This window comes from Centropristis striata, chromosome 4 (genome assembly GCF_030273125.1).
Source record: "Centropristis striata isolate RG_2023a ecotype Rhode Island chromosome 4, C.striata_1.0, whole genome shotgun sequence".
Lineage (NCBI taxonomy): Eukaryota > Metazoa > Chordata > Actinopteri > Perciformes > Serranidae > Centropristis > Centropristis striata.
In genome coordinates, this window is record NC_081520.1 from 28,939,409 (window position 1) to 28,964,894 (window position 25,486).

At 38.1% G+C, this 25,486-nt stretch overlaps 3 protein-coding genes across 6 annotated transcripts in view; 2 read left to right on the forward strand and 1 right to left on the reverse strand.

Moving 5' to 3' along the window:
• Positions 1 to 5,654, forward strand: part of ubash3bb (ubiquitin associated and SH3 domain containing Bb) — a 56,466-nt gene extending 50,812 nt beyond the window's left edge. For both annotated transcript variants that reach the window (XM_059330959.1, XM_059330958.1), the window contains exons 12-14: positions 362 to 468; positions 682 to 791; positions 2,271 to 5,654. In XM_059330959.1, coding sequence (XP_059186942.1) covers positions 362 to 468; positions 682 to 791; positions 2,271 to 2,408 — 355 coding nt within the window. In that variant the 3' untranslated portion in view covers positions 2,409 to 5,654. The remainder of the gene's footprint in view (positions 1 to 361; positions 469 to 681; positions 792 to 2,270) is intronic.
• A 1,597-nt stretch (positions 5,655 to 7,251) lies between these two features.
• On the forward strand, positions 7,252 to 11,981 carry LOC131970328 (uncharacterized). Of its 2 annotated transcripts, XM_059331699.1 has the most exons (6): positions 7,252 to 7,374; positions 8,329 to 8,872; positions 10,003 to 10,160; positions 10,249 to 10,308; positions 11,169 to 11,392; positions 11,516 to 11,981. In XM_059331699.1, the coding sequence occupies exons 2-6, from the start codon at positions 8,364 to 8,366 to the stop codon at positions 11,927 to 11,929; spliced, it is 1,365 nt and encodes a 454-aa protein (XP_059187682.1). In that variant the 5' UTR covers positions 7,252 to 7,374; positions 8,329 to 8,363; the 3' UTR covers positions 11,930 to 11,981. The 2 variants fall into 2 exon arrangements, with proteins under 2 accessions (XP_059187682.1, XP_059187681.1); XM_059331698.1 differs by having other exon boundaries at positions 11,169 to 11,981.
• A 205-nt stretch (positions 11,982 to 12,186) lies between these two features.
• LOC131970329 (porphobilinogen deaminase-like) lies at positions 12,187 to 24,591 on the reverse strand. Of its 2 annotated transcripts, none has more exons than XM_059331701.1 (14): positions 24,437 to 24,591; positions 20,887 to 20,940; positions 19,904 to 19,976; positions 19,141 to 19,190; positions 18,718 to 18,773; positions 17,861 to 17,938; positions 17,008 to 17,085; positions 16,844 to 16,919; positions 16,577 to 16,690; positions 16,448 to 16,486; positions 16,224 to 16,343; positions 16,069 to 16,122; positions 15,483 to 15,569; positions 12,187 to 15,125 (listed from the first exon to the last, which is right to left on the reverse strand). In XM_059331701.1, exons 1-14 carry the CDS (start codon positions 24,458 to 24,460, stop codon positions 14,952 to 14,954), a joined length of 1,077 nt encoding a protein of 358 aa, XP_059187684.1. In that variant the 5' UTR covers positions 24,461 to 24,591; the 3' UTR covers positions 12,187 to 14,951. The 2 variants fall into 2 exon arrangements, with proteins under 2 accessions (XP_059187684.1, XP_059187683.1); XM_059331700.1 differs by having other exon boundaries at positions 20,887 to 20,943.
• Positions 24,592 to 25,486: the final 895 nt, after the last annotated feature.

Consider the following 25,486-nt stretch of genomic DNA (forward strand, 5'->3'; position numbering starts at 1 on the left):
GTCACTTAAATCACCTTTCTTCCCCAATGCATTGAATTGCTGCTATGTGATTGGCTGATTATATATTTGCATTAACAAGCAGTTGAACAGGTGTACATGATAAAGTGGCCAGTGAGTGTAAAGTTTCTAATTTGTTGTCGATGTGGCTGATGTCTGGAGAGCGAATGAGTACAGTTTGCATAAAACTGTGAGTGACTGTTAATAAGTGTTTGACAATCTTGTATTGCATTATGCTTTCTATTTTGTGTAATATTATTTTCAGTATGACCATTTTGCTTTTCTTTTACTGAAGACAACAGAACAACAACCATTTTTATTTCAGCCACTGGTTTTCTAATATTTGGTGTTTGTTTCCATTTAGACCTCTGATCCCAGTCAGCAAGCTCACTGTGTCTGAACCCTATGAGACCTACATGAGCCGGAGCTACCAAGTTACCAAAGATATCCTGTCAGACTGCAAAAACACTGGTAAGTGACCTGCAGCAGATCTCCTGCAGCAGATCTCCTGCAGCAGAGCTCCTGCAGCAGAGCTCCTGCAGCAGAGCTCCTGCAGCAGAGCTCCTGCAGCAGAGCTCCTTCAGCGTCTAGAGGAGGTTAAATCTGTGAAGGTGAACTTTCGCTGTGCTCCTGTGTTTGTCTGCTGCTGATGTTGCATCCTGCGTGTGTTTCCATTCTCTGTAGGAAACAACGTGCTGATTGTAGCCCACGCTTCATCCTTAGAGGCCTGCACACGCCAGCTGCAGGGCCGCGGCCCTCAGAGCGCCAAGGACTTCATCCAAGTAGTCCGAAAGGTCTGTCCTGCTTATCTTCTTTTCTTTTTTTTAACTTATCCAATTGATTTTTTTTCTTTTTTCCTTTTCATACATCCCACTTTTCCTTTCCATCTGGTTTTCTCAGTTCCTCTCCCCATGTGCATAAACATAAGTGTATACACTTAAAACTCCAGAGGTGTGAGAAATCCATGTGTAGAAAGGAAAAGGAAAAAAGAAATCAAACTTAAAAAACAAGTTGTTCAAATGTTCAGACAGTGTTTGTTTCTAATCACGTGATCAGTAGTCTGATATGTCCAAATGAAAGCCATCTTTAGCACCAAGGCAAAAAACTATCCAAAAAAAAATTTGTATACTTGAGCATGTCATTTTTTTGTCAGCTATTGAAAAAAAAGAGATCATTTTGGGTTCCCATAATGACCAATTTGGCTGGATGAATGAATGTGTTGCAACACAACTTGTTCTTGCATGCTCACAACTAGTGATGTAATGTTTGTGGTGTTTGTGGCCTGCTACCAGAGTAAACTTCCTCTTTAGATAACAGTTCTTTGTTGGGTTGCTCATTAGTGGGAAACTGGGTTTGCAAGCTTTTGTTCCGCAGGCCATTACGGTTTAGCTTTTGTCTGCAAGTTCACTTACAAGTCTGTGTAGATAATTTGTGGAATGGTTTGGAGCAGGAGTTAAAACAAAGCACAAACATAATCCACTAAAAAAAATGTACAAAAAAAAAGTAAATCGATGAGATGTGTATACTGTGTAAGATGTAGTTGTTTATAGAGCCCCCTTGTGGCCAGGGTGGTAGGTATATACTGTATTTGGGATAGCTGTTTACATTGTGTTGGTTTATATAGAAAATTTGGATAATTGCTGTATATTGTAGTGTGTTGCATATGAAATTGGGACAGTTGTTAGGAGCACTAGTATTCTGATTTGCATTGAAAACAGCTTGAAATATCTCGACTGTACCTGTAGTTTTTTTCCTTAGTTTTTGTAAGGAAATGGAACCTCAAGAACCAGACTGACTCAGGGAGGTTTTTTTATTTTTATAATGAACAATGCATCCATGTTTTAGAGTCTCATTATACTTTGTGAATCTAAAATATTAATAATTGAAGTAACTACAGCTGTCAGATAAAAGTAGTGGAGTATTTTACCTCTGAAATGTAGTGAAGAAGATAAAGTAACATTAAATTGAAATACCTACATAAAGTAGAAGTACCTCAAACTTGTATGTAAGTACAGTGTTTCTGATATAAAATATACTGTGTGCGCAAAATGTCAAAAGAGCACAGCTTCATGAAAACAATGGCAGAGCTGTATAAATACAGAAAAAAGTCAAATTCACCTCTACAAAAACAAAAAGATTGTCATCAGGAAGTTGTTATTACTGCAGGTGGTGATACTGTCCAGGCCTTTTGTACTTTACTTTTCACTTTGTGTCATTTCCTTTGATTTAATTTTAATTCCTTTGAATTCTTAATTCATCTGCCTGGTCCTTAGATCCCGTACCTGGGCTTCTGCTCCTGTGAGGAGCAGGGAGACACGGGGGTGTGGCAGTTAGTGGACCCTCCCATCCTCCCCCTCACACATGGACCAAACCACTCCTTTGACTGGAGGGAGACACTTCTGCAAGAATGACATCTGATCTGAACCCTGTCCATCCTTACCATACTGTGCTCCCTACCACTGACTGCAGTAACAGGTTTCAGACCAGTGACCCCCAAAATACTGGAATCTCTTTAAGCCTCTTTACACCTCTGGTGGCTTCGCAGTGACGGTCTGAAGAAGCTTCCTGCATGTAGATGAGGAGTCCTAGCCAGTGAGGACTGACTCTGGGTTGAACAATGATTAAGCAAATGTCCACATCCTTTTTTTTATTGTTTTATCATTTGTTTGAATGAGGGAGATGTAAGTTTAGGCAGTAAGACATGCCAGTCTCAGAAAATATTGTGAAATAAGCACATTTTATAACATACAACAGTAAGAAACATGTCTTTCTAACATGAATGTATTACAAGATGTACACAGGACTATAGTAGCAGTGTGACACTGAAGTAGTTAATGCCATTAAAAGGAAAAGCACAGAAGTTCAGCTGCCTGTATTTTCAGCTAGGATGACTCAGGTTTTAATTTTAACTCTGTTTAAATCTTTTTTTTTAATGTCGGTATTTCACTAGCCAAAACAGTTTTAGTTCCTTATGTAAAAATAAATAACTACTTACTGCTAATAGCTTTACTTGCCCAAACTTGGAAGTTTAAACTTGCCCTAACTCAGCAAGCTAACATTAAACTTGACTAATGTCAAACTTGCCCAAACAAAACTCTACTTATCATTAAACTTGCCTAAACATAGCAACCTAACATTAAACTTGGCCAAATTTAACTAACTTATGTTAAACTAACCAAAACTCAGAATACAAATATAATAAATGTTAAAATTACATTTCAAAAATTAGCATTACGAGTAAACAATGCTAGGTTTAGCATAACATGCTATAGGGATGTGCTCATGTAAACATGCTAATGTTAACTAATACTAAAAGTTTGCATAATTTGTGTCAGAGATACCTGATTTGTGTTTGTGCATAGTTCACAAAATTGAATGAGACTGTTGAGAAACTTGTAAAGAGAATGTTATATTATAACTGCTTTCCTGTACAGATCCCACCATTCAGTAGCAGAGGGAAACATATCAGTGCTGGCTTCAAGTCTTCATCAGGGACTTTCCTGATCCTACACTGTGGCCCCACATGTTGTCTCTACTGTGGGAGCACCTCCAGTACAGCAGTGTCTTCTACCATTAATGTAGTCTATTAAAAACAACAACTATAACAGCACAACCTGCACTATTGACAATCATACAGTAGCTTCTTGATTCTGCACATTTTTAATGTGCGTTTGTTAAATGTTGTTCAAAGGGTTCAGAGTAGCTGTATATAGTCATATTTTGAAGGGAAAAAGTCTTCCAGTTGCATTTTTATTTATTTATAAACCTTCCTTTCAGATGTTAACAAGCAAAAATATTAACAGCATGCAAGAACTTCTGCTTGGTATCTCAGGTGTTGACTGCATTGAAGACATACAGTACGTATATGTGCAGCTCTGAAAACTGTTCCATTGACTGTGTTGTTGTGAGTGCCTGTTGGACTAAAGTGATCCAGATACAGATGATGACTGTCTACTCGTAGCTGCAGAAGCTGTAAGCCACATCAGTTGTAAATAGAACGTTTTCTCAGGCTCATGTAGCTCATTGAGAGGAAGACAAATTGTCAAATACAAGCTGAATCCCATTTTATTGTCCACTATTTTGGAACTCAACAATGAAAGTTGAAATACACTCACCAGTCACTTCATTAGCTAGCAGGGTAACCTAATAAAGTAGCCTGGCTGCTGCCCACTTCGATGTGGACACAACATACAGGTGATACAAACAGGGCAAAACATACTTTTTGCAATGAATTACATTTAATGTGAGTCATTAGTCATGTAAATGTGTTTATCATCTGCAAAATATCTCATAATGATGCTTTGATTTTGAACATGTCACGTTCAAAGTCACTTAAATCACCTTTCTTCCTGATTCTGATGCTCACTTTGAACTTCAGCTTCAACTTAATATGTTTGGCTGATTATATATTTACATTAACAAGCAGTTGAAAAGGTGTACATGATAAAGTGGCCGGTGAGAGTAAAGTTTCTAATTTTTTGTCAATGTTGCTGATGTCTTGAGAGCTAACAAGTACAATTTGCATAAAAATGTGAGTGACTGTGTTAACTGGTGACTTAAAGCTGAATGCGGGTGTGGTTGGCATGTATTTTAAGTTGATTAAAGTAAAAGTGAATGCTTCTACAACTATGAGCAACAATGGCACATCACCTGAATCACCAGTTTACATGGTCATCATTTAAACTGGAGGAAACTTTTGGAGGGTCAACACTAAAGTTGACAATGCTCATGTTCATTAGTTGCAAAATGATGTGTTCAGTTCACCAAAATTATACTTTAGTGACTGCATCACAACTTGATTTGTTCCTGATTGGATGTCCTCACTGCAGCGTTATTGAAATCTGGCCATTTTGGAAATCTTCACTGGGAAACAGAACCCTCTTCTCATCTCCAACTTCAATCTGGAGTGAATATCATCAAGTTAAAAATCAATTGGTCCATCCTGTGAAAACTGGGAGCACAGAACAACCTTCCTGTTTCTTTGACTTTTATCAGTATCATTGAATCTATTTAAATCACTGCATTTTTTCAAATGCGTTGCTGACAAATGGAAGCAACAATGCAGGAAGAAGTGCACTGCTACTACAGAAATGTGAAAGGTTTTCTCTTTTGAATGAAACTTAATTTTTGCCACGACATAGTGGAGCAGCATATGTAGTATGAAAGAGTTAGAGGCCAGAAGAGAAACGCAGAGGAAGAAGCCATGTGGTTCCTGTAGTCTTTATTTATTGTCTGAACATATCACCAAACGTGTACAGTAATTAACTTAAAGTTTCTTCTTTTGAAATCTTATTTTTGTTGATTTGTAATTTAAGATGAAGTGTGTCTGTGGGCTTCATGTACATTTTAATTTTAGCTCTGAATGTTGTGTTTGTGAAGCGTTGAGTTATCAAGAAAACAGTTGTCCTTTTTAAACAGCTCCAATATTTTCATATTTTGAATACTCAAGAGGGAAAACAAGCAACATGTCATTCTATGATTTGTGGTTACAGTATTCATTTGATTTTGTTCTGATTGAAAATGAAATAAAAGCATAATTTTTTTCTCCATAGCAATAATATAAAACAACAGGTGCAAAGTTACTATGTATCCATTTGGTTTGCACCTGTGCTGCAAATATTGTAAAGGAGTACAAATCCAATAAACTATTGGAACTATTGGCTGTTTTGTTTTTACTTTCATAACACAATCATGCTCAATGAAGAATTTTAAATGTTGGTTACAAATATAACATATATACGTCGGCGTATTGGGGCCACGTATGACCTGGGGGGGGTAATATTTTGAGAAAAAAAGTCGCAAATTTACGAGATTAAAGTGGCAAATCTGCGAGAAAAAAGTTGCAGATTTACAAGATTGAAATTGGCAAATCAGTGAGAAAAAAGTTGCAGATTTATGAGAAAAAAAGTGGCAAATCTACGAGAAGAAAAGTAGCAGATTTATGAGAAGAAAGTTAAATAATAGAAAAATAGTGTTTTGTATTTGTCAAGGAACCTCAACACACCACAGACGCTGCCAGGAAAGATGATACATGGACACATTAGTGAAGAGGTGCAACAGTATCGAACATATGCATATAAATTGCGGTGAGTCTGGAAAATTGGCTCCCCAAATAACTTTTTCTTTAGCCATTATGGAGCCAGTGAGCCCCAGATATTAGAGGGGTGCGCCTATACTCAGAATCTGGAGTTTCAGTGCATAACAAACGTTCTATTTAGTTTACATGTAGCCCTCTAAGAGCTATCGCTATTAGGTTAAGGGCGAAATAGGATATGGTCCATGCCTCACTGGGCCCGTAGAGTACCACAAGTGCAAGAACAAACACACTCCCACTTCAGAGATGAATAGAGGATGGTCTCACTCAGTAGAGTGGAACTGCACTTTTTACTGGCCAACAGTAGACTGGAGCTCCTAGTACAAGGCTCTATTTTACTTTCCCAGTCAAGTAGACCATTCAAATCTTTGAGGACAAAAACCAAAGTTGGGGGGCATCCCAGTGGCCTACTGGTAGAGCGCATACCACCAAGGCATCAAGAGTCCTTGACGCACCAGATTCAAATTCAGCCTGAAGTTGCTTTGCTTTATGTGGCCGCTGACACCCCTTCAGGGAGAATCATTGAGTCTTTCTACATTATGTCACTGTTCAAGTCAGCCAGACCGGGTGTCTGTCTCCCTGTGTATCTTGTGTTCACCTCCCCCACCTGTTTCCCAGTGTTCTGCTGTGTGGAGGCCATGGCTTCCCAGGTTTTCCCTCCACTTCAGAGTCCATGCCTGTCTCTCATCTTCTCATCATCAGCCACACTAAGCACCCTGAGCTTTCCACTACTTGGCGCAAGATTGTTTTCAACCCATGTGGTATTGTTCGGTCTTGACTCAAATTATCTCTAGCTTGCTAAAATAACTTTTCTTGTGATTTCTTCTCCTTCGTTTTTCCTGGATTCTCACCCTGTGCTATCCCTCCTGTCTGTTCAGTGGCCATATCCTCCATTACACTCCTCCACCTCGCCTGCTGCCTGCTCTCCTTCCATATCCAACCTACCCTCTGTGAGTTTCCCTGAATAAATTTTCTTCAAACCTGCCCATTGCCTCCTCTCCTGGATCTTGTTCTAACACGAAATGTAACACATTATCTTTTATTTGTGTCCTACCTCAAGTATACAAACCCCTGGTGCTATCTTTGGAATGGTTACCCGGTTGTGAGTTCCATTTTGTCAATTCAAATTTAAATGTTTACATTTAAAATATAAATGGATCACAGCAGAGCTGAGGGAGGCCTCTCCTGAGAAGCAAGGCTTATAGCAGGTAATAAAACCCTGCAGGAAGCATTTGCTAAGAAGTGGAAGGTCAAACCATTCAGCACACAAGCAGGTCATCCTGGTGAGTTACAAATATTCCAATTGTCTGATGTAATAATGCAAGCAATTCAAAGCAGCGTTTGTAATTCCAGTCTGACACTACACCCAAATGAGACAGCGCTGTTTGAAGAGACAGCGTTCTATTTGAATATAAATTAACAAACATTACGTTAAAACAGATGAAGGAAACGATCCCATGACTTATTCAATACAAAATGTAGTGCCTCTTGTGGAGGACTGCACTTACTGACAGTGAGGATGACAATGTAAAAGTTGATTTGGTTGTATTTGCTCTAATTCAAGTAGTTGGATAGGAGAGTGAGCTCTAATTTTTGTTTGGTGAATATGAAGTTGGAGCCAGCAGCTGGTTAGCTGAGCCCTAGCACAAAGGCGGAAAACAGCTAGCCTGTTTCTTTCTAAATGTTATAAATCTGAGCCTTGCCAAAAGATAAAAAGTGTTGTTTTTTTGAAGGTTGAATAAGATATGATATGTTAGTAAGTGGACTAGAAAAGGTGCTACTAGATTTTGTTACCATGGGGCCAGGCTAGCCGTTTTCTACAATTCAACAATGTCATTTAGCAAAGCGCTTTTAACTTAGTTATCTTAACACAAGCAAAGATGAAGTCAAGAAACAGCACAAGAGAAGGTGTCATGGGTTAAGTTTGAGTCCATTAGTACGCAAGTGCTTAGGTCGCACGTGCGGTCAGTGCGAACATTCATTCATTCATTATCCTTAACCGCTTATCCACATTCGGGTCGCGGGGGGCTGGAGCTGATCCCAGCTAACATTGGACAGGTCGCCAGACTATCACAGGGCTGACACATAGGGACAGACAATCACGCTCGGGCAATTTAGAGTCACCAAATAAACCTAAGTGCATGTTTTTGGACTGTGGGAGGAAGCCATCCAGACAGCAAGTGTTATTTTACAAAATATCAAACTTTTCTTTCCTTTTTGTCATCTTGCCGTTACAGCCAGGTGTTGGGTAAAGAGTTTGGAGCCTGAGCTGATGAAGAGGGCCAAATATCACATCATGTCTGAAACTGTTGATGTGAACACGGAGCCTCTGAAATGGCCCATAGCTGCAGATGGCCACATCCCCAACTCTGTGATCTATGATAACTGGGTGAGGATGGGAAAGTTTCTTACCATGGACCGCTGTGATGACATCTTTTATAATCTTCACTTGGTGGATGAAGGCACAACAAATCAGGAGGATGTGAGCAGAAGAGTTTTCTGTTCTACACAGGATGAGGAGGAAGATGATGTGAAGAGGAGAAAGAAAGAAAAAGAGAACGAGAAAAATGTGAGGAAAATTACGATTGAGGTAAAGGAAAGAATGGCTGATAAGAAAGAAAAGGAAGAAGACAAGTCAGATAGAATTGTCGTCCTGAAGCAACCTCATGACATCCAGACTAAGACAACTCTGAAAACATTTGATGTCGGACAAATGAACATGGAGCCTCAGATGCAGGAAACTGGTTCAACATACAATTTAAGAAAGACTGTGAACTTCCTGTAAGTCTTCAAACTAAAAGATGGTTTCCAATTATTCTGAACTTGTTATGCAAGTTATACAAGTCCCATTAATAACTGTGAATCTATTTAAGCTTTGTATGCATACAGTGGTGTTCAATATAATAGCAGTCCAATGTGACTAACCAGATTAATCCAGGTTTTTACTATATTTTTTATTGCTACAAACAAGGTACCAGTAGGTGCAGTAGATTCTCAGAAAACCAACAAGACCCAGCATTCGTGATATCCATGCTCTTAAGGCTGTGCAATTGGGCAATTAGTTGAAAGGGGTGTGTAAAAAAAAATAGCAGTCTGGCATTCAATCAGTGAGGTCATCAATTTAGTGAAAAAACAGGTGTGAATCAGGTGGCCTCTATTTAAGGATGAAGCCAGCACGTTAAACATGCATTTCTCTTTGAAAGCCTGAGGAAAATGGGTCGTTCAAGACATTGTTCAGAGGAACGGCGTACTTTGATTAAAAAATGAATTGGAGAGGGGAAAACTTATAAAGAGGTGTAAACAATTATAGGCTGTTCAGCTAAAATGATTTAAAATGGAGAGCAAAACCAGAGACACGTGGCAGAAAACGGAAGACAACCATCAAAATGGATGGAAGATTAAGCAGAATGACAAAGGCTCAGCCAATGATCAGCTCCAGGACGATCAAAGACAGTCTGGAGTTACCTCTTAAGTGCTGTGACAGTTAGAAGATTCTATTTACAAGAATCCCCTGTAAAGTCCCTCTGTTAAAAAATAGGCATGTGCAGAAGAAGTTACAATTTGCCAAAGAACACATCAACTGGCCTAAAGAGAAATGGAGGAACATTTTGTGTACTGATGAGAGTAAATTTGTTCTTTTTGGGTCCAAGGGTTTGTGAGACGACCCCCAAACTCTGAATTCATTTTTTTTTACACACCCCTTTCAACTAATTGCCCAATTGCACAGCCTTAAGAGCGTGCATATCATGAATGCTGGGTCTTGTTGGTTTTCTGAGAATCTACTGCACCTACTGGTACCTTGTTTGCCATGTAGCAATAAAAAAAATACTAAAACCCTGGATTAATCTGGTTAGTCACATTGGACTGCTATTATATTGAACACTACTGTATGTATGCATGTATGTATGTAGACCGCCCTTCTGCCAGGAAAGTGGACCTAAGCAACTGAGAGAGCAAATGGAAGATGAAAGAAGAGAAGACGTGAAGCTTCAGGAAGCTTTTAAACCTCCACTCAAATATCGCACTGTGCCCTATGAAGACCGAAGATCCAGTATAATTCAGAAAAAAAGTACTAGAAAATGCTGTTGATCAATAATATGACATTAGAGATGGTTCTTTTGCCTACACAAGTTAACTTTTTTTCCCCATTTCCCTAGAGTGGCCAGAGCATCCGGTGAAAAGTCCTGTTATCCCAAAGCAAGGTTATTGTCATCGAGGTAACATATTGTTTATATTACTATCAAGGAAGGAATCTGTGAGTGTGTTTGGGTCCTTTGCATATATTTCAAGAAGCGTTCTTACATCTACTTCACACGGGCAAGTATATTGCTGAGGACCAAGGAAGTTCAGTGTCGAATGTGGTGCACTTTGGCTTTTTGGTGGCAACAAACATTACACTTTGGTTCGTAACATAAACCATCAGTCTCAGAAACTTCTCCTGGACTCTGTGGGTCCAGACTAATCTATCCATACAAACCACATTTGTTTGCGTCTCGATCAATTTTCAGCAATTTTGAATTCCAATCTGTTTTTTGTTCATTTCAATCATCACGAAAATTTGGTGGATGAATTGCTGAGAAACCAAGGGAGTGCAGTCTCGAGTGTGATGTTGATCCGATAAGGAGTTCTTGAGAACATTATCTTACCACGATTCTTGACAATGCTGCAAACAGCACTCCCAGGGGCCGAACAAAGAACCTTTAAACCTTTTAAAGTTTCCTTTGGAACGTGCCAAGCAGTTGGTGCGTTCCAAATGGGTACGCACTCCAAACAGCTATACCCCTGAATGCATTTGTACAGTATTCATTCAAAGCATTCATTCTTAAGCGGGAAGTCCAAGTCATTTCTCGATAAATCAATCTCTTTTACCAACAATGATATTGTACGATCAATTCATGAGTGTTCAAAAACTTGGGACATTTGCACAAGCAAGACTCATAGAAAAAAGGGGTTAATGAGATGTTTACGGAAAGAATACGAAAATGTTAGTGCCTGAGGCCCATTACTTTTTACAGAATTCAAATCACCACTCTTGAAATTGCACATCTTTGTCTAACATGTACCCTCTCATACTCAGAACCCAGGGTAACCTCGTGCAGACGACCTACAGAGCCCAAAAACTTGACTCCTGATTCACCGAAGGCTCCCCCTCCAACCCCTGAGGATCTCAAACCCCAACAAGATCTTGGGCCCCTTAAATGCTCGCCAATCAGAGATAGAAAGTTCCTCCCATCTTCGACCAAATATAACAACATCAGAGACCAAGAAAGAAAAGTCTTGACGCTCTATAAGAGGTTAAAGGTTGGCACCAAGAACTTGTCACACGTTGGAAAACACTCTACCCTTGCTGAGCGCCCCTCTGCTTCTCAGGCTTTACACTCCACCGTTCAGACTAATACAATCTGTTCTGGTTACCCTGCACAGTGTGCCCAAACTGTCCTTCCTATCAATGACCAAAGAGGGTACACGTTGTTACCTGAGTGGAGGAAGACCCTGTACAACCTTATTGCTCTCCAAGGTTTCCGTTCTCCGAGGGCAGCAAGGTTGGCGGCTTCAGAGTATCCAGTCAAGTCTTCCAATGCCACAAGACCTAAAGCAGCCATTCCCTCACTGCAACCAGGCCAGGCAGCAGCACATCAGAGGGTGGTGCACAAGATTCAGATGAAAGACACTCTAGACCCTGCGTCTTCTCCCTTCCACCCTCTGATCCCAATGGCATCCCAACAGAGCTTCTGCACTTTGAATCCCTGTGGGAAGACTCAGTATGGAAGGCTGCAGTTTTACTGGACGAGGGGACATGATGAGTTGGCTCTGTACCATCTTAATTGTTCTACGTAGCAACTGGCTAGCCCTTTCATTTAGTTAGACAATAAAATAATCTGTGGCATTATTTTTGTCTTCATTTTGGTCAAGTGATACAGTAACTTAGGTTAACTAAGTAACTATGGTGATATTGGTTGGGCCACTACTTTGTCAATAAATATTGAATCAATTGGCATTCATGGTCCCGAGACAATGAACCCCTACTGACTTTTCCCCTGCAACAAATGTCTGAACTGACCACTGATATGAATAATAAAAACATAATGGACAGGTATAACACACATAGCTTTATTGACATTAGTTTCTTGACATCAGCAGTTTAACATAATGTTGACGTAGTGGCTAAACAAAGACACATTTTTTTCATTTACGGCAGAGACGGTGAGTACTGTGATAATAAAGAGTCTAAATACAGAAGCATTCTATGTTAATTCATATTGAAATTAAAGCTGAAAAACAAATATGGCCAATATGGCCTCACATTGTCTCAGGAGGTTTAAATTAGGTATAATATACGATAAAGATCTACAAAATAAAAGAAATACAATACGGTGTGGCACTCACTGTACAGTGGGGAAACTGATGCAGAACAAAGGGAAACAAGTGAGGCATTGTTCTAAATAAGGCAGATCACTTACTGAGATGGCACTAAAATGGCATTCAAGACATGTTTATTTCATGAGGCAAGATCAACAGGTTAAAAAAGGTATTGCTTTTTGAAGCACTTCAGTTTTGATATGTGGAGTACAGCATCATGCATGACAATATTCCAGCAACACAATTTCATTCATTTCTTTGTTAATTTTATATTTACAATAACATTTTTAATTGCTGCGGGTGAACCATAATTACAAGGAAAATATAGAAGTACTAGATCAATCTATCAAGTCAAAATTACAATAATACAAAAGTTGTAATTATGAAAAAAATTGAATTGTCTAATGTCAACCGGATCTTTAGCTTGTAATCAAAAGAAAACTACATTATGATTATGAAAGCAGAAGCCACAATTTTGACAAAAGTTTTTTTATTTTTTGTTTGTTGAATATAATGGTGCTTCAGCTTTAAGTACCATTTGCATTAATGAGACCATAATGGCTTTAAACTAGTCAGTGTAATGAGTGTGACTGTAAAACTTTATGCTATGGTTTTAAGAAATAATCTGTGATAGTTTCAGTTAAATAAAGTTTGTTTGGCTACTTCACATCTTTAACAGAACACTAATTCAACCTGCAGCCAGTTCATGAAAGCCATGAGTAAGTTTGCCGTTGTGCCCTTTACCTTTTAAACTGTTGACTATACTACTGCAGTGTTTACAAAGTATTTCAAAATGAAAAGGTCACAGTTGATGCTTAATGTGGAGCTGCAAGCCACTGTGGTGACATCACAGATGCTAATACAATATCAGCATAGCATGAACAGGATAAACACTTTAAAATTTGGCCTTTTGGCATTTTAGAGCCTGACCAATATATCTGTTGACGGATTTTATCTGCCTGCCAAAGTCATACTGGTATCTTTCGGTAAAAGATTATATTTTGTCATTTATGCACTGATAGGAAAACTTTTTAACATAATATATACTGTAGAAAATTATGCTTAAGTGCTTCACTCATACTAAACAACTGAGGTTAATTTAGCTTTTTTGTTTAATTTATAATTTTTTTCTCAGTTATTGATTTCTTGAATTAGTTGACAATGAGATACATTGTATGTATCATGTATAATAATGTCAAATATTCCTTAATAAAAGCAGCCTTATGATTACCTTTGCAGTGTCATATCAGTGCAAAATTGGTGCACAATCCACATAGAAAAGGTCTATTTTTACACACAGCTCAAAAATTCCCTATATTGGCCGCTATAAGGATTATCTGTTCACCCCCCCCTCTAAAACTCGTATCAGTATCAAAAATCCCATATCAACAGTGATGTCCAAATTAAGATTCATGAACTTTACTTTCTTAGTCAAGTAGATAGCGCTCTCTGTTTGGCAGAAAGCACACTGAATTGCCGTTCCTTGAGGCATTCTGTTTAATGGTTCATGAAGCTTCATTTGGACATCACTACATATTGGTCAGGCTTCACTGCAATAAATAAAGGTTCAGTACGAAGCAGCTGTACGTGACACAGGTGGGGCAAAACAAAACACTTCCTCCAGCTTCTCATCATGTATATTAAATATATTCTCTATTTGTAAAAAAGGTAGCTAGCATACTCTTAAAAGCAGTTTACCTCCACAGCTGAATAAAGAAGTGAAGCTATGTAGAAAATGGTACTTTTATTTTGCAGGAGTCCAACACACCTTTCAATCTGACACTATATTATTCCATAAAGTCGACCCGGGACAATAGAGCTTATGATTGAAGCACTAAATAAACATTTATATTTACTCAACTTTAACACCTAAACGAGGCTCATTTCACTACTCCAAATCACAAAATTGGGTTGGAAACTCTTTGGTACCATCAAAAGTCAATATTTTCAAATGTGAATGCAGCCTACAGAGGAACTCTGGGTTAACCTCTCTTTTTTCTTTCTTTTTTTCTGCTTTTGGGGGGTAATAATGTATGCTGATGACACATTCTTTGTTATTTTTCCCATTTAATATACTGATAAGCTTTAAAAAACAAAAAAACAAAAAAGGTTTTTAGCTTGACGATATCAGCCAGTGATTATACTGTAAGTGCTGACGACAATGTATGAAAGGCCATTTTGTGGTTCTCACTGATAATACAGACAGTAAGGCGGTTTCTACACGGCTCAGGAGATGGTTCCGTGTGTAATAACAAGCTGGAACCAAGACCAAGAGTGCTACGTTTAGCAGCGCATTACCACACTGAGCACAACTTTGGTCCAAGTAGTGTTTAAAATCCTCAACAATATATCTGCCCTTGATTGAGCTCAGCGTGTAACAGAGAGTCCCCACTCTTTTTCTCACGCAATGCCAAATGTATAACATAATAAAGGAATTCAAGTTTTTACTTGACACAAGGCTGTGGCTGACTGCATTTGAGGGGCCGTCAGTTTGGCAGGATTATCTGGCGTCATTGAGCTGCCTGGCCACCGTCAGGATCTCCTTGGCTCCTTTGCTCAGCAGTAAGTTGGCCAGGTCGATACCCAGCCGCTCAGCCCCATCCTGGGCTTTACCTGAGAGCTTGCTGGCTGTGACTCCTACTCGCTGGACCTGCTCGTCCACCTCCTCTATGCTCTGTCACACAAACACAAATGATACATATTAACCCTCTGGAGTCCAAGAAAACATAAAAACAAAGGAACATCCCTCTAAAGTACTGGCTTGAAAACTCCATGTCAGTATTAATTTTAAAAATATGTATGCTCTTTGGTTCAAAATGTTGATACTTTTTAAGTGGCACAATGAAAAGTGTTCAAAAATGGGTAAAATAGCCCAAAACTCCAAAGGGTTAAAAAAAAGAGCTGCTACACAAATAGACAACTTCACACTGATTTAATAATCCATCTAGTCTCTTTCTTTTTTTGAAGTTGACCCAGCAGTTATTTTTTACAGGCAATAGTCATCAATGTGACCAATACACTACAGCTTTACCTTGTCATCAGCAGCAATGCTAGTCTGCATGGTTTCCTTCAGACTGTCGGATCCGTCCAGACTGTACACTGCCCCGGTCAGGTAGAGCTGGAAAAACATCATGCAGTTTAACCTTCAACAACAGCCACCAACATTATTTTGTGTTCCAGACTAGTCGTGGTTTTCTGAGAAAACTCTTATATAAACGATTAGGTTAATTAACAATTAATCAGATCTTTGTCGGAGAGCGTCTGAAGGATAATGGTAGTGACATTCAAGTAATGTGACCGTGGTGTAGTTCTCTATAGCATAACGCTGGCTTTTTACTTCTATTGGCTGCATTAACGCTTCAAACTTAATAAAAGTGGTGTTCAACTGTGAAGGTTATTCTGCTTGACAAAACTTTTCAGCATAAGAAACGTGCGTTATCCACAGAGCTTATTTTCTGCCATGATCTAAAATCCAATGCAAAAATGCCATAGGAGAATTCTCAATAGATCGCACAGAGATGCTAACATCTGGGTTGGCCTAAAAATATATACAGTATATTGTCGTTTGCTCTCTATTGTATGCAGGCAAAATGTGTGTGTCTACCAAGCACTCTTACCTGGGAGTCCTTCACTTCGGTGTGTACAGCCACCGGAACACTGCAGCCTCCCTCCTACGGATCAAAGTTACATTGAATAAATGGGATTTTTCTGTTTGTTAATATTTACGTGTGTGTGTGTGTGTGTGTGTGTGTGTGTGTGTAGTGTAGTGTACCAGATGTCTGAGGAATGCTCTCTCTGCTATGCAGCGCAGCACAGTGTCATCGTGATGGAGGACAGACACCATCTCCAGGATGTCAACATCTCTGGCCCGAACCTCCACCGCTAGCGCCCCCTGACAACACACATACATATGGAGTTTTTAAATCAAAGAACACATAAAGATAAATCGCTGTATCCTTATCTTTTATTTAGCCTTCTGCACCCTAATGTCCTCACCTGTCCAACAGCGTACATGCAGTCTTCAGGCCCAAGGATCTACCAGTGGAAACAAGACAGGCGACAGTTAGATGACAAATGACGCAGAGAGACATCACGCGGAGATCTTCAGATGATCATGAACAGTACCTGGCTGATCCTGTTGTCCCAGCCCATTCTCCTGAGGCCGGCAGCAGCCAGGATGATGGCAGCGAAGTCCTCCTTCTCATCCAGCTTCTTCAGACGTGTGTTCAGGTTCCCGCGCTAGAGACGAAAGCTAAGGAAACACTGAAGAGACTAATTCTGGCTTCCTAATGGCTGCACGTAACTGTTGCTGAAAATGAACACATTGTTATGCAGTAAAATCTACATAGTTCCCATCTTATCTCCAGCTATCATCATGTCCTGAAAGGATACAATATCTTTGAACTCCAGATGTGGGAATCTCTTCTTCAGCTGAGCGGCACGGCGCAGCGAGCTGGTGCCGATCACACTACACAAACACACAGCATGAAGTTAGTAATCCACACTTTTGATGCGAGAGAACAAAAGAAACAGTTGAGTTTTCTCTTGCGCTGTACCTGTTGTCTGGAAGATTGTCGAGAGATTTTCCGGCATGTTTGGGATGTAAAACCACTGCATCATGGGGGTTTTCTCTCCTAAAAGCAGCAGGAAGCAAAGGACAGTCAGCAAATTACAGTTTTTACAGGTCATAGGAAACATGCATGACTTCATCATGCTGCACCGCAAAAAACAAAAACAAAAACATCCCTTCCTGATTTATACCCTAACACAGACACACATGCTACCTTTATCACTCTGTACTTATTATCCCTAGTGTCTACAAAAACATAAATACAAAAAAGGGAAAAAAATAATAATAATTTATCCTGCAACTGAGCTTCCACTGGCTCTCCTCAGAGAGATTTAGGAGCACACTAGCCCGTAATTCTTGTCCCACCTGGTAGGAATTAGTAGGAATACCTTTTGTAAAGCGAGACACGTTATCCTTATTTTCAGGTTCATACTATTTTGGGTTTCTATGCTTTAATGTTAAAAAAACACATTACACATTATCCAGAGGCAAAGTGGAATGAATCACTGCATGCAGCTCTACAGTGAAATAAGTTCATTTTAGATGGTAAAAAATAATAATAGAAAATCAACATTGCATTGCCGCCTAGGTGATATTATGGCGCGACACAAATAAAGTTAATATGCCTCACAGTCAGTCTCCAGAAGTTTGTTATTCAACATTTTGAATAAAAATGCTAATAATTAAAAAAACAGACTGGTAAATATGACTACAAATGGGCTACAAACACAAATCAAACAAACAAAATCTTGTCACATTGTCTACAGATTTGGTTTTATATGCAGTTATGTGTTGTGTGTTTTAGACACACTGCACACTACTTGTGTGGGTGCACTTACTTCAGCACAGCCCCGATGGTGAATCCTGCAGGCAGAGTGGTGGGAAGGTCTTTCAGTGAGTGAACTACCAGATCCACCCTACAGGACACAGAGGAACAGTCATACATTCATACATACATACATTCATACATACATGCTCCATTTATGTCTCATGGTATAATGCAGCCATTCAGTCCTGTGTATGTTCTACATCTTCAAGGCAGCTAAAGAACAAAGCCACCTGCTACATGTAAGGCTGCCGAGGAAATCAAAGGCTTTTATTCTGAAGCAAACAGTGGGTGCTCTTATGGAAGTGAAATGGAAAGTCAAGAATTTTTGCCATAAAATGTAATGGGTAAAAATAAAAATGATTTAAATTCATACTTGAGTGATGCAAATGTAATAAAAAAAAATGTAGTCCAAAAAAAATGTAATCCAAAAGCTCTGCAATTAATTCTACAGTTACAAAGACTGTAGTTTTTCAGGTTGTTGACTTTCACAAAGATAATATTTCTACTTTATGTTTATTATTGATGCATGGAGTGCATTATATTGACAGGTGTTTCTAATATTCTGGCGCTAACATGTAAGTAAATTGGGTGGCCAAAATATTAGAAACACTTACCAAAAAACCATTAAAAAAAAAAAACCTCTATGAAGGAACCAGAAGTATAAAAATCCTGACTCATTTCCAGGTTTCAGGGCTTATTCTTGCATCATTGCAATGGCACAACATACTTGTAACTGACAGCTTTAATTAAATAAAGTCTTTACAAGTGAGCCCCTGTCAGTGAAGGCCTAACGGTTGGTGTATACTGGTGAAACAATAGAGTGAAGCCAGTGTGGTGTCAGCCACAGATGGCAGCCATAACACTCACTCGTTCCTCTCCAGAGCATTCTCCAACTCTTTGGTGAACAAACTCTTCTCTCCAATCTGCAGTCAAAAAAAAAAAATGCAGTCATTTTTCTGTCACATTCAGTACTTTACATGTATGCGTTACATTGAAATTACGGCATTTTTAATACTTCATTTATCCCGAAGTGGGGAAATTTTATATGTATGTATACATAACAATACTTAAATGGCAGCGCACACAGACACACAGACACACACACACACAATTAATAATATCAAGCATTAAATCATAAAGGATTTGGACTGAGAGAGCATGTTTGGTTGGATTATCTGAATAATAAAATAACTATGGATCGTCTCTGCTTGAATATTGTGTTGTTTGCAGATGTTGGCGAACACTTTATAATGTAAATTTTTAATTTGTGACAGTAACGACGAGCCTCACCTTTGATAAAGCTGTGTCAAGGATTTTGTCTCCTGTCGTAGACATGCCAACTGAAAGACAGACGATACAAAGATTAATAACATGATTAACAATTAGTGTGTTATTAAAGAAACAGGTGTACAGGAGTGTTCAGATGATGGAAGGCATCATTGGAGGTCAAGACAAAAAATACTTTGGTATATGAAGCCACATAAAATAGTGGAACTCATGACTACAAGCTGCATATTAATATTAACATTGTTTGTTCGGCCAAATTTCCTTAGCTACTTTTTTCGGGAGGACTTTAAAAAAAGGCGTTAAAATGGAGCGTTTCAGACAAAGGATGACTACAGGTGTATCTATACAAACCAATACAAAATTATGTGTTTTTTGAACATTAAAGCATCTCGGCATGTTCTCTTAGAAACCCCAAATAGTGTGAACGTGAAGATGATCACAGTGTGTCTCGGTTTACAAAAGGAATCACTACTGTAATGTGCTTTAATTCCTACAAGATTGTTGATAGTTGGATTTCTGTGTTAAGTTGTCAAATTGAGAAAAACACGAGTTAATTCGCTGACTTACTTTACATTCAGAGATCAACTGGACATTTTGGTCTTAATATCATTATCATTAAATTCATTCAACCCTAATTTACACATTGTCAATTATGGAATAAATGTCCATGAAGAGGCCAGCAGCAGCTAATAGAAAATGTTGTAACACGACTGCAAAGCCTCTGCAGGATGCTCAGACAGAGAACAAAGGCTGGGCTGATCCTCACCTATTTCCAACGTGATTTCAGGGTACAGTCCTTTTAACTTGTCCGCCACGCTGTCTGTCTGGATGCGAGCCAACTGCAACAGAGCACACTTTAGCTGGATTGTACTGATACAGTCAGTGAAACATCAAATCAGTATGACAGACTGCAGGAGGAGGAACGGTTATCTGAAAAAGACATTGTTGAGCCACAGCTGCTCTATCTCTGTGAGAAGAGCTCCAGACTAAGAGGGCAAAAAATGACACAAGTAGAAATACATTAATAAAGAAAGAAATGTAGAAAGTAACTTTGAAAAATAAACTAATAAATAAATGCAAAAAAATAAATGCAATTTCTATATTTTTACATTATTTTGTTATTTATTTAGATATTTCTGTATTTATTTATTTATACCTTTATTTTTTTTTATTTCTATGTTTATTAATTTTTATATTTATTTTTCGGTCAGCTTGGTTACACAGGCAGAAGCAATGCTAAGAACCAATCCTGCTTCAGAGTGACGTTCAGGCCGCCCAGCTTATTTTATATTTTGACATTGTTGGGTGACAAAAGTCACGCAGAAATAAATTAATAAATGTAAAAATCAATTTATAAATGAATAATGTAGAAATTATTACAGATTCAATAAATACATGTGACAATGTAGAAATAAATGAATAAATAAATGCAGAAATACCTAAATAAATAATAAAATAAATGTAAAAATATAGAATTTCCATTCGTTTTTTGTATATATTAATTTATTATTAATTCTACTTCTACATTTATGTATCCATTTATTTATTCATACATTAATTCATTTATTTCTACATATGTCATGTCCTATTTAACTAACACACTGAGACTCTGTAAGGCCTGTGTCTGCATATAAAAGAGAGCTCAAGCTGTGACCAAAGAGAAACATTTCGACTAGCAATAATGTAAAAGCACCATTAAATATTTAAAGAGAGAGTTAAGCTCATGATTTAATAAATGCAGTACTGTACCTGGCTCTTGCGGGTTCCAATCCGGATGACCCGACTAACTTTGCCGTTCCCATCCTGCTGGGACAGAAATAAAGAAATCAGACACAACAGTTTAAAGTCACTTTCTGCCAAGAGTTTCTCCCTGATATCTTTCAACGACCTCTATGCTGATTTTCTCACCCTGGTGTACTTGTAAGGTCCTTCCTCCATGATTCTGTGTCTGCACTGAGCGTGTGCACTGTGGAGGCTATTGTGTCCGTTGTGTGGCTGAAACTGCCTGCTGTGTCTTGGTAAGGAGCTGTGCTGAGGTCATATAGCCTCTAGATACTGAACAGTGGTCTTTTTTTTTACCGGACCTCCACCCCAAGATATCTCTGTTTCCAAAAGATAAGCGTGCCAATTCATTGAGTCCGTTATAAAAGGCAGGGAGGGGCAGCTGAGCAGGAGGTGTGGTCACTGTAGGGGGGGTGGGGGGGTTCTTCTCTTTGTTTCTGACTCACTGGTCAGAATCAGAAATACCTGAAATAACCTGCTAGCTGTCATAGACTGATCCAGGACCATACATGTAAAATTATTATTTCAAGCATTTTGTCATTCCCCATTTGTTTGATGGGAACAATACCCAACCCTTTATTTTATTTATATTTTTTGTGTGTGTTTTTAAAAAAAATGTTAAGGTGTGTTTTTCCTTTTTATCTTGTTATCTGGTTATTTCTCTTTTATTCTGTTGCTGCTGGGCTGATTGTTGCCAACAAAATTCAGCTGTATACGTGCAATGACAATAAAGTGTCTTGTAAAAAATACATTGTATATCAAAGAACATACTAAAATTGTGTACAGCATAACTTATCCAAAAAAAGGTGCTTAAATACTGTCAGTGAACCCTTTGATTTAGGGGTTATTTTATTTATTTTATGGTTGACTGACTACCAGAAGTGATATAAAAGTGTCACAGAGAATAAAACCAATATGAAATAATAGATTTTTGAAAAAAGGCACTTTTCTATACAGGTAAATTCAGTGATTCTAATACAAAACACTTTCTGTCAAATTCGATTCACCAAGCCACACTATGACAGGAATGAAACAGAAATAACATCAAAGATGTTACCTTGCCAACTTGAAATAAAAATATTTTTTAGTTGAAATATATTTTTTTCTCCAGCACTTTTAATGAAATGTGACTAAAAGTAAATGTATTTAATAGCAGTGCATACTATTATAGTAAATAAATAGTGCCTCATATAGGTTTTATATGAGTTGGATTAGTTTTATAAAATTATTTCATAAAATTACTTAGGTTATATTACAGTTTTTCTCAGTCGCTTTGGTGCATTTCTCACATCACTATTAAAATTTACACAACAGTTAGTTCAACCGTTAGTCATTTGTGCTCATTATAGTAGCAGTTTCTCATTCCTTACAACAAATTGCAAATGTTTTTGGACATGCATCAAGTGGTTTCATACAACTCTCTGCTGTTTTATAACATTATCATATCTTATGTCATGTCAGTCAAAATTAACTATATTTGTGAGTGCTGAATAGTTATTCCATATAAAACTAATAGTCCTTAATTTCATTGATCGAGTCATTACATACAAAAATGTTGAACTAGTTGTCAAAATCTGTCAAACAAATTTTTTAATTTTTTAAAATCTTTATTTTTTACTGAAAATGTCTCTGGAAATGAATAAATTTATCTCAGGTGAACCTCAGCTTTCACTGATGAGAAGGGCTGTGTGAAGCATTAGTTGCAACCAATGATAAGCCACTTCTCTAAAACCACTCAGAGCGGAATCCCATAACCCATTACAAGCATCTATGAACCAAGCAGGACATAGTGTGGACCATTTCTACTGTGACACTGTACTGTGGACAGCTCTACCCAAAGGGACTTTATGTGTGTTGTATATGGGGGTGTTTTTTTTTTCCTTTTGCACAATGCTGTAAACAAATAAGAATTGAAAAGAGCATATGCAATAAAAATGTGAAACATACATATTCAGTGTGTTGTACTCAGTTACCTCACTAAATACAGCAATGTGTAATTTTACTGTAGTTTTTAAATGGCTGTGCAAATACTATATAGTGCTGCCTTGAGCATTTTCAGGTAGCATCACCAAGATCTGACTTTTTTGCATTGGAAAACATTTACAGAGTAAACTGTCATAATGAAAACATGACAGAGCCATTTGACTATCTTGTTCATAAACATGGTGTCAGGACTTTTCATCTTGATGTCACTGACACTTTCATTGACATAAATACTTGCTTTTGAGGAATGAGCTATCCATTTTGAGCAAGTGACACGCTTTTGCAGGTTATTAACTAGGTTTTGCAGTTTGTACTAATTGTTTTGAGAAATGCATTGACTGTTGTGCAAATGTAAATAGTGATGTGAGGAATGCACCAAAGCGACTGAGAAAAACTGTAATTCTGCAAGTATTATGTGAACACTTATGCAATTAATTCTGTGGTGTGGTATTAGTACTTTTACTTAAGTAAGGGATTTGAATACTTCTTCCACCACTGCTCAAATCAGACAAAAAATGATTTTCAGTTACACCAAAAGTTTGTATCATTTGCCACACTGTTAAAATAATTTCCTAAATCATTTTTTTGTCAAAATTGTTTTGTTTTTTTTGCCTAAATCCTCTCCTCATGACGCCGGCCACCTATGGTCCTGCAAAACCTGAAAAAATGAGTTAGGCGCTTATTTTAACAGGGTGACGATTTAAGTTACTATCAAAGCGTAGCGTCAGTGGGCGGGGGCAGGCAATACAGCCTATTTTGTCAAACCGGAATTAGGCTACAAACTAGCCAAAATACAAAACTCTCCTTCTTGGTTTCTTGTCCGAATGACAATATACATTAACATCTTAAAATATGTATGTTTATTTATTTTGTGTTTAAAAGTATTATTGGCGAATATATTGTGTTATTACGTTCAGAAGATGAATGCTGGCCTTATACAGTCTATGATACTGGCACGGAATTTTGAATGGATATTGTGGTGACGATTTCAGCTTAATGACACAAAGACTCAAACAGTATATTATAGTGTGTGAACTAGCTGAAATACAAAACTCTTCTGCTTGATCTCTTGGCCGAATTTTAATATACATTAAAATCTTAAAAGTTAAATGCTGTAATATGTTTGAAGGTATTATTGAAGAATATTTGGGCTGTTACGTTCAGCAGATGAATATTGGCACGGAGTTTTGAATGGATATTGTGGTGACGTTTTCAGCTGAATTACACAATACTCAAACAGTATATTATCGTAATTTGTGAACATAGCGGATGAACTTCGTGGTAGAAACGGAATAATTACAAAGTTGTCTCTTAAACCACTAGTTTATTTGCTTTTTCTAGCTTGTAACTGTCAGAGTTTTGCAGACTGCCCATCTCTTTCTAATCATCCAATGGAGAACCGAGCTCCGTAACAGACAGAAGGATTGACCAACCACCGCTCTCCAAATGATTGCGCAAACGGAAATGACTTCGGCGAGTATTGAAGGTGCTTCAGCATGGGGCAAAAAACCGGGTCAGTTTACTCAAAACTTACCGGAGAAGTTGCTTCCTCCGACATGTCGGTGACTCGGTTTACTCTACCGATGTAGGACAAACCAACAGCACGCTTTTCTGGGCACAGTGATCATTAAAAAAGTGGAAATCCTTGAAAACTGTCAGGGCGCTCCTCTCTTACAGCTCCTCTATGAATTGACGCGGAGCTGTGATGTCATCAGACCGGCAAAAGGTCGTTTCCTTGTTCCGTCCAAGGAAACTGGTATATTTCCTTAGTTCCGTCTCGCAGTTTCTTCTTTATCATCACCCTGTTGAACTAATCGCCTAACTCGTTTTTTCAAGTTTTGCAGGAAACACAAAAAAAGCTTCACCAAAAGAGTAACATATGACATTTATTGATCATTTCACTCTAAAATGATGTAACAAAGGATGGCTATTGGCATAGCAATAACACTGTGAGTAGAATATGTAACTTAAGAGAAATAAATGACTTAGGCAATTTTTTGAACATGCCTTTGTGACTTAAGCAAGATATGGTAACACTTTATTTTGAAGGTGTTTACATAAGAGTCACACAAGCCTTCAAAATAAAGTGTTACCATATCTTGCTTAAGTCACAAAGGCATGTTCAAAAAATTGCCTAAGTCATTTTATTTTGACTTAGGTATAATAAATCCACTTAAGTCACACATTTGACATAGGCCATTATCTTAAAGGGGTAAAATCACATGATCTGATCAACTGAGGATGTAGGCGATTTTACCATAGGTGGTCGGTGTCATGAGGAGATGATTTAGGGGGAAAAAAACAATTTTGACAAAAAATGACTTAGGCAATTATTTTAACAGAGTGACGTTATGATAGTACAGAAGGAGCCTTCTGTTGTGCAATGTTGGGGAAGCTACTTTGAAAGCAGAGCTTTGCAAGCTACCAATTACACTAGCAGAATATGAACTACAGTAAAGCTGCATGAAGGGGAAATGTAGTTTGGTCAACTACTGAGAAAAAGCAGCGGTGGAGGTCCTGCATTTAAAACTTATTTAATTAAAAGTACAAAAGTATCAGCATCAAAATGTACCTAAAGTAAGTT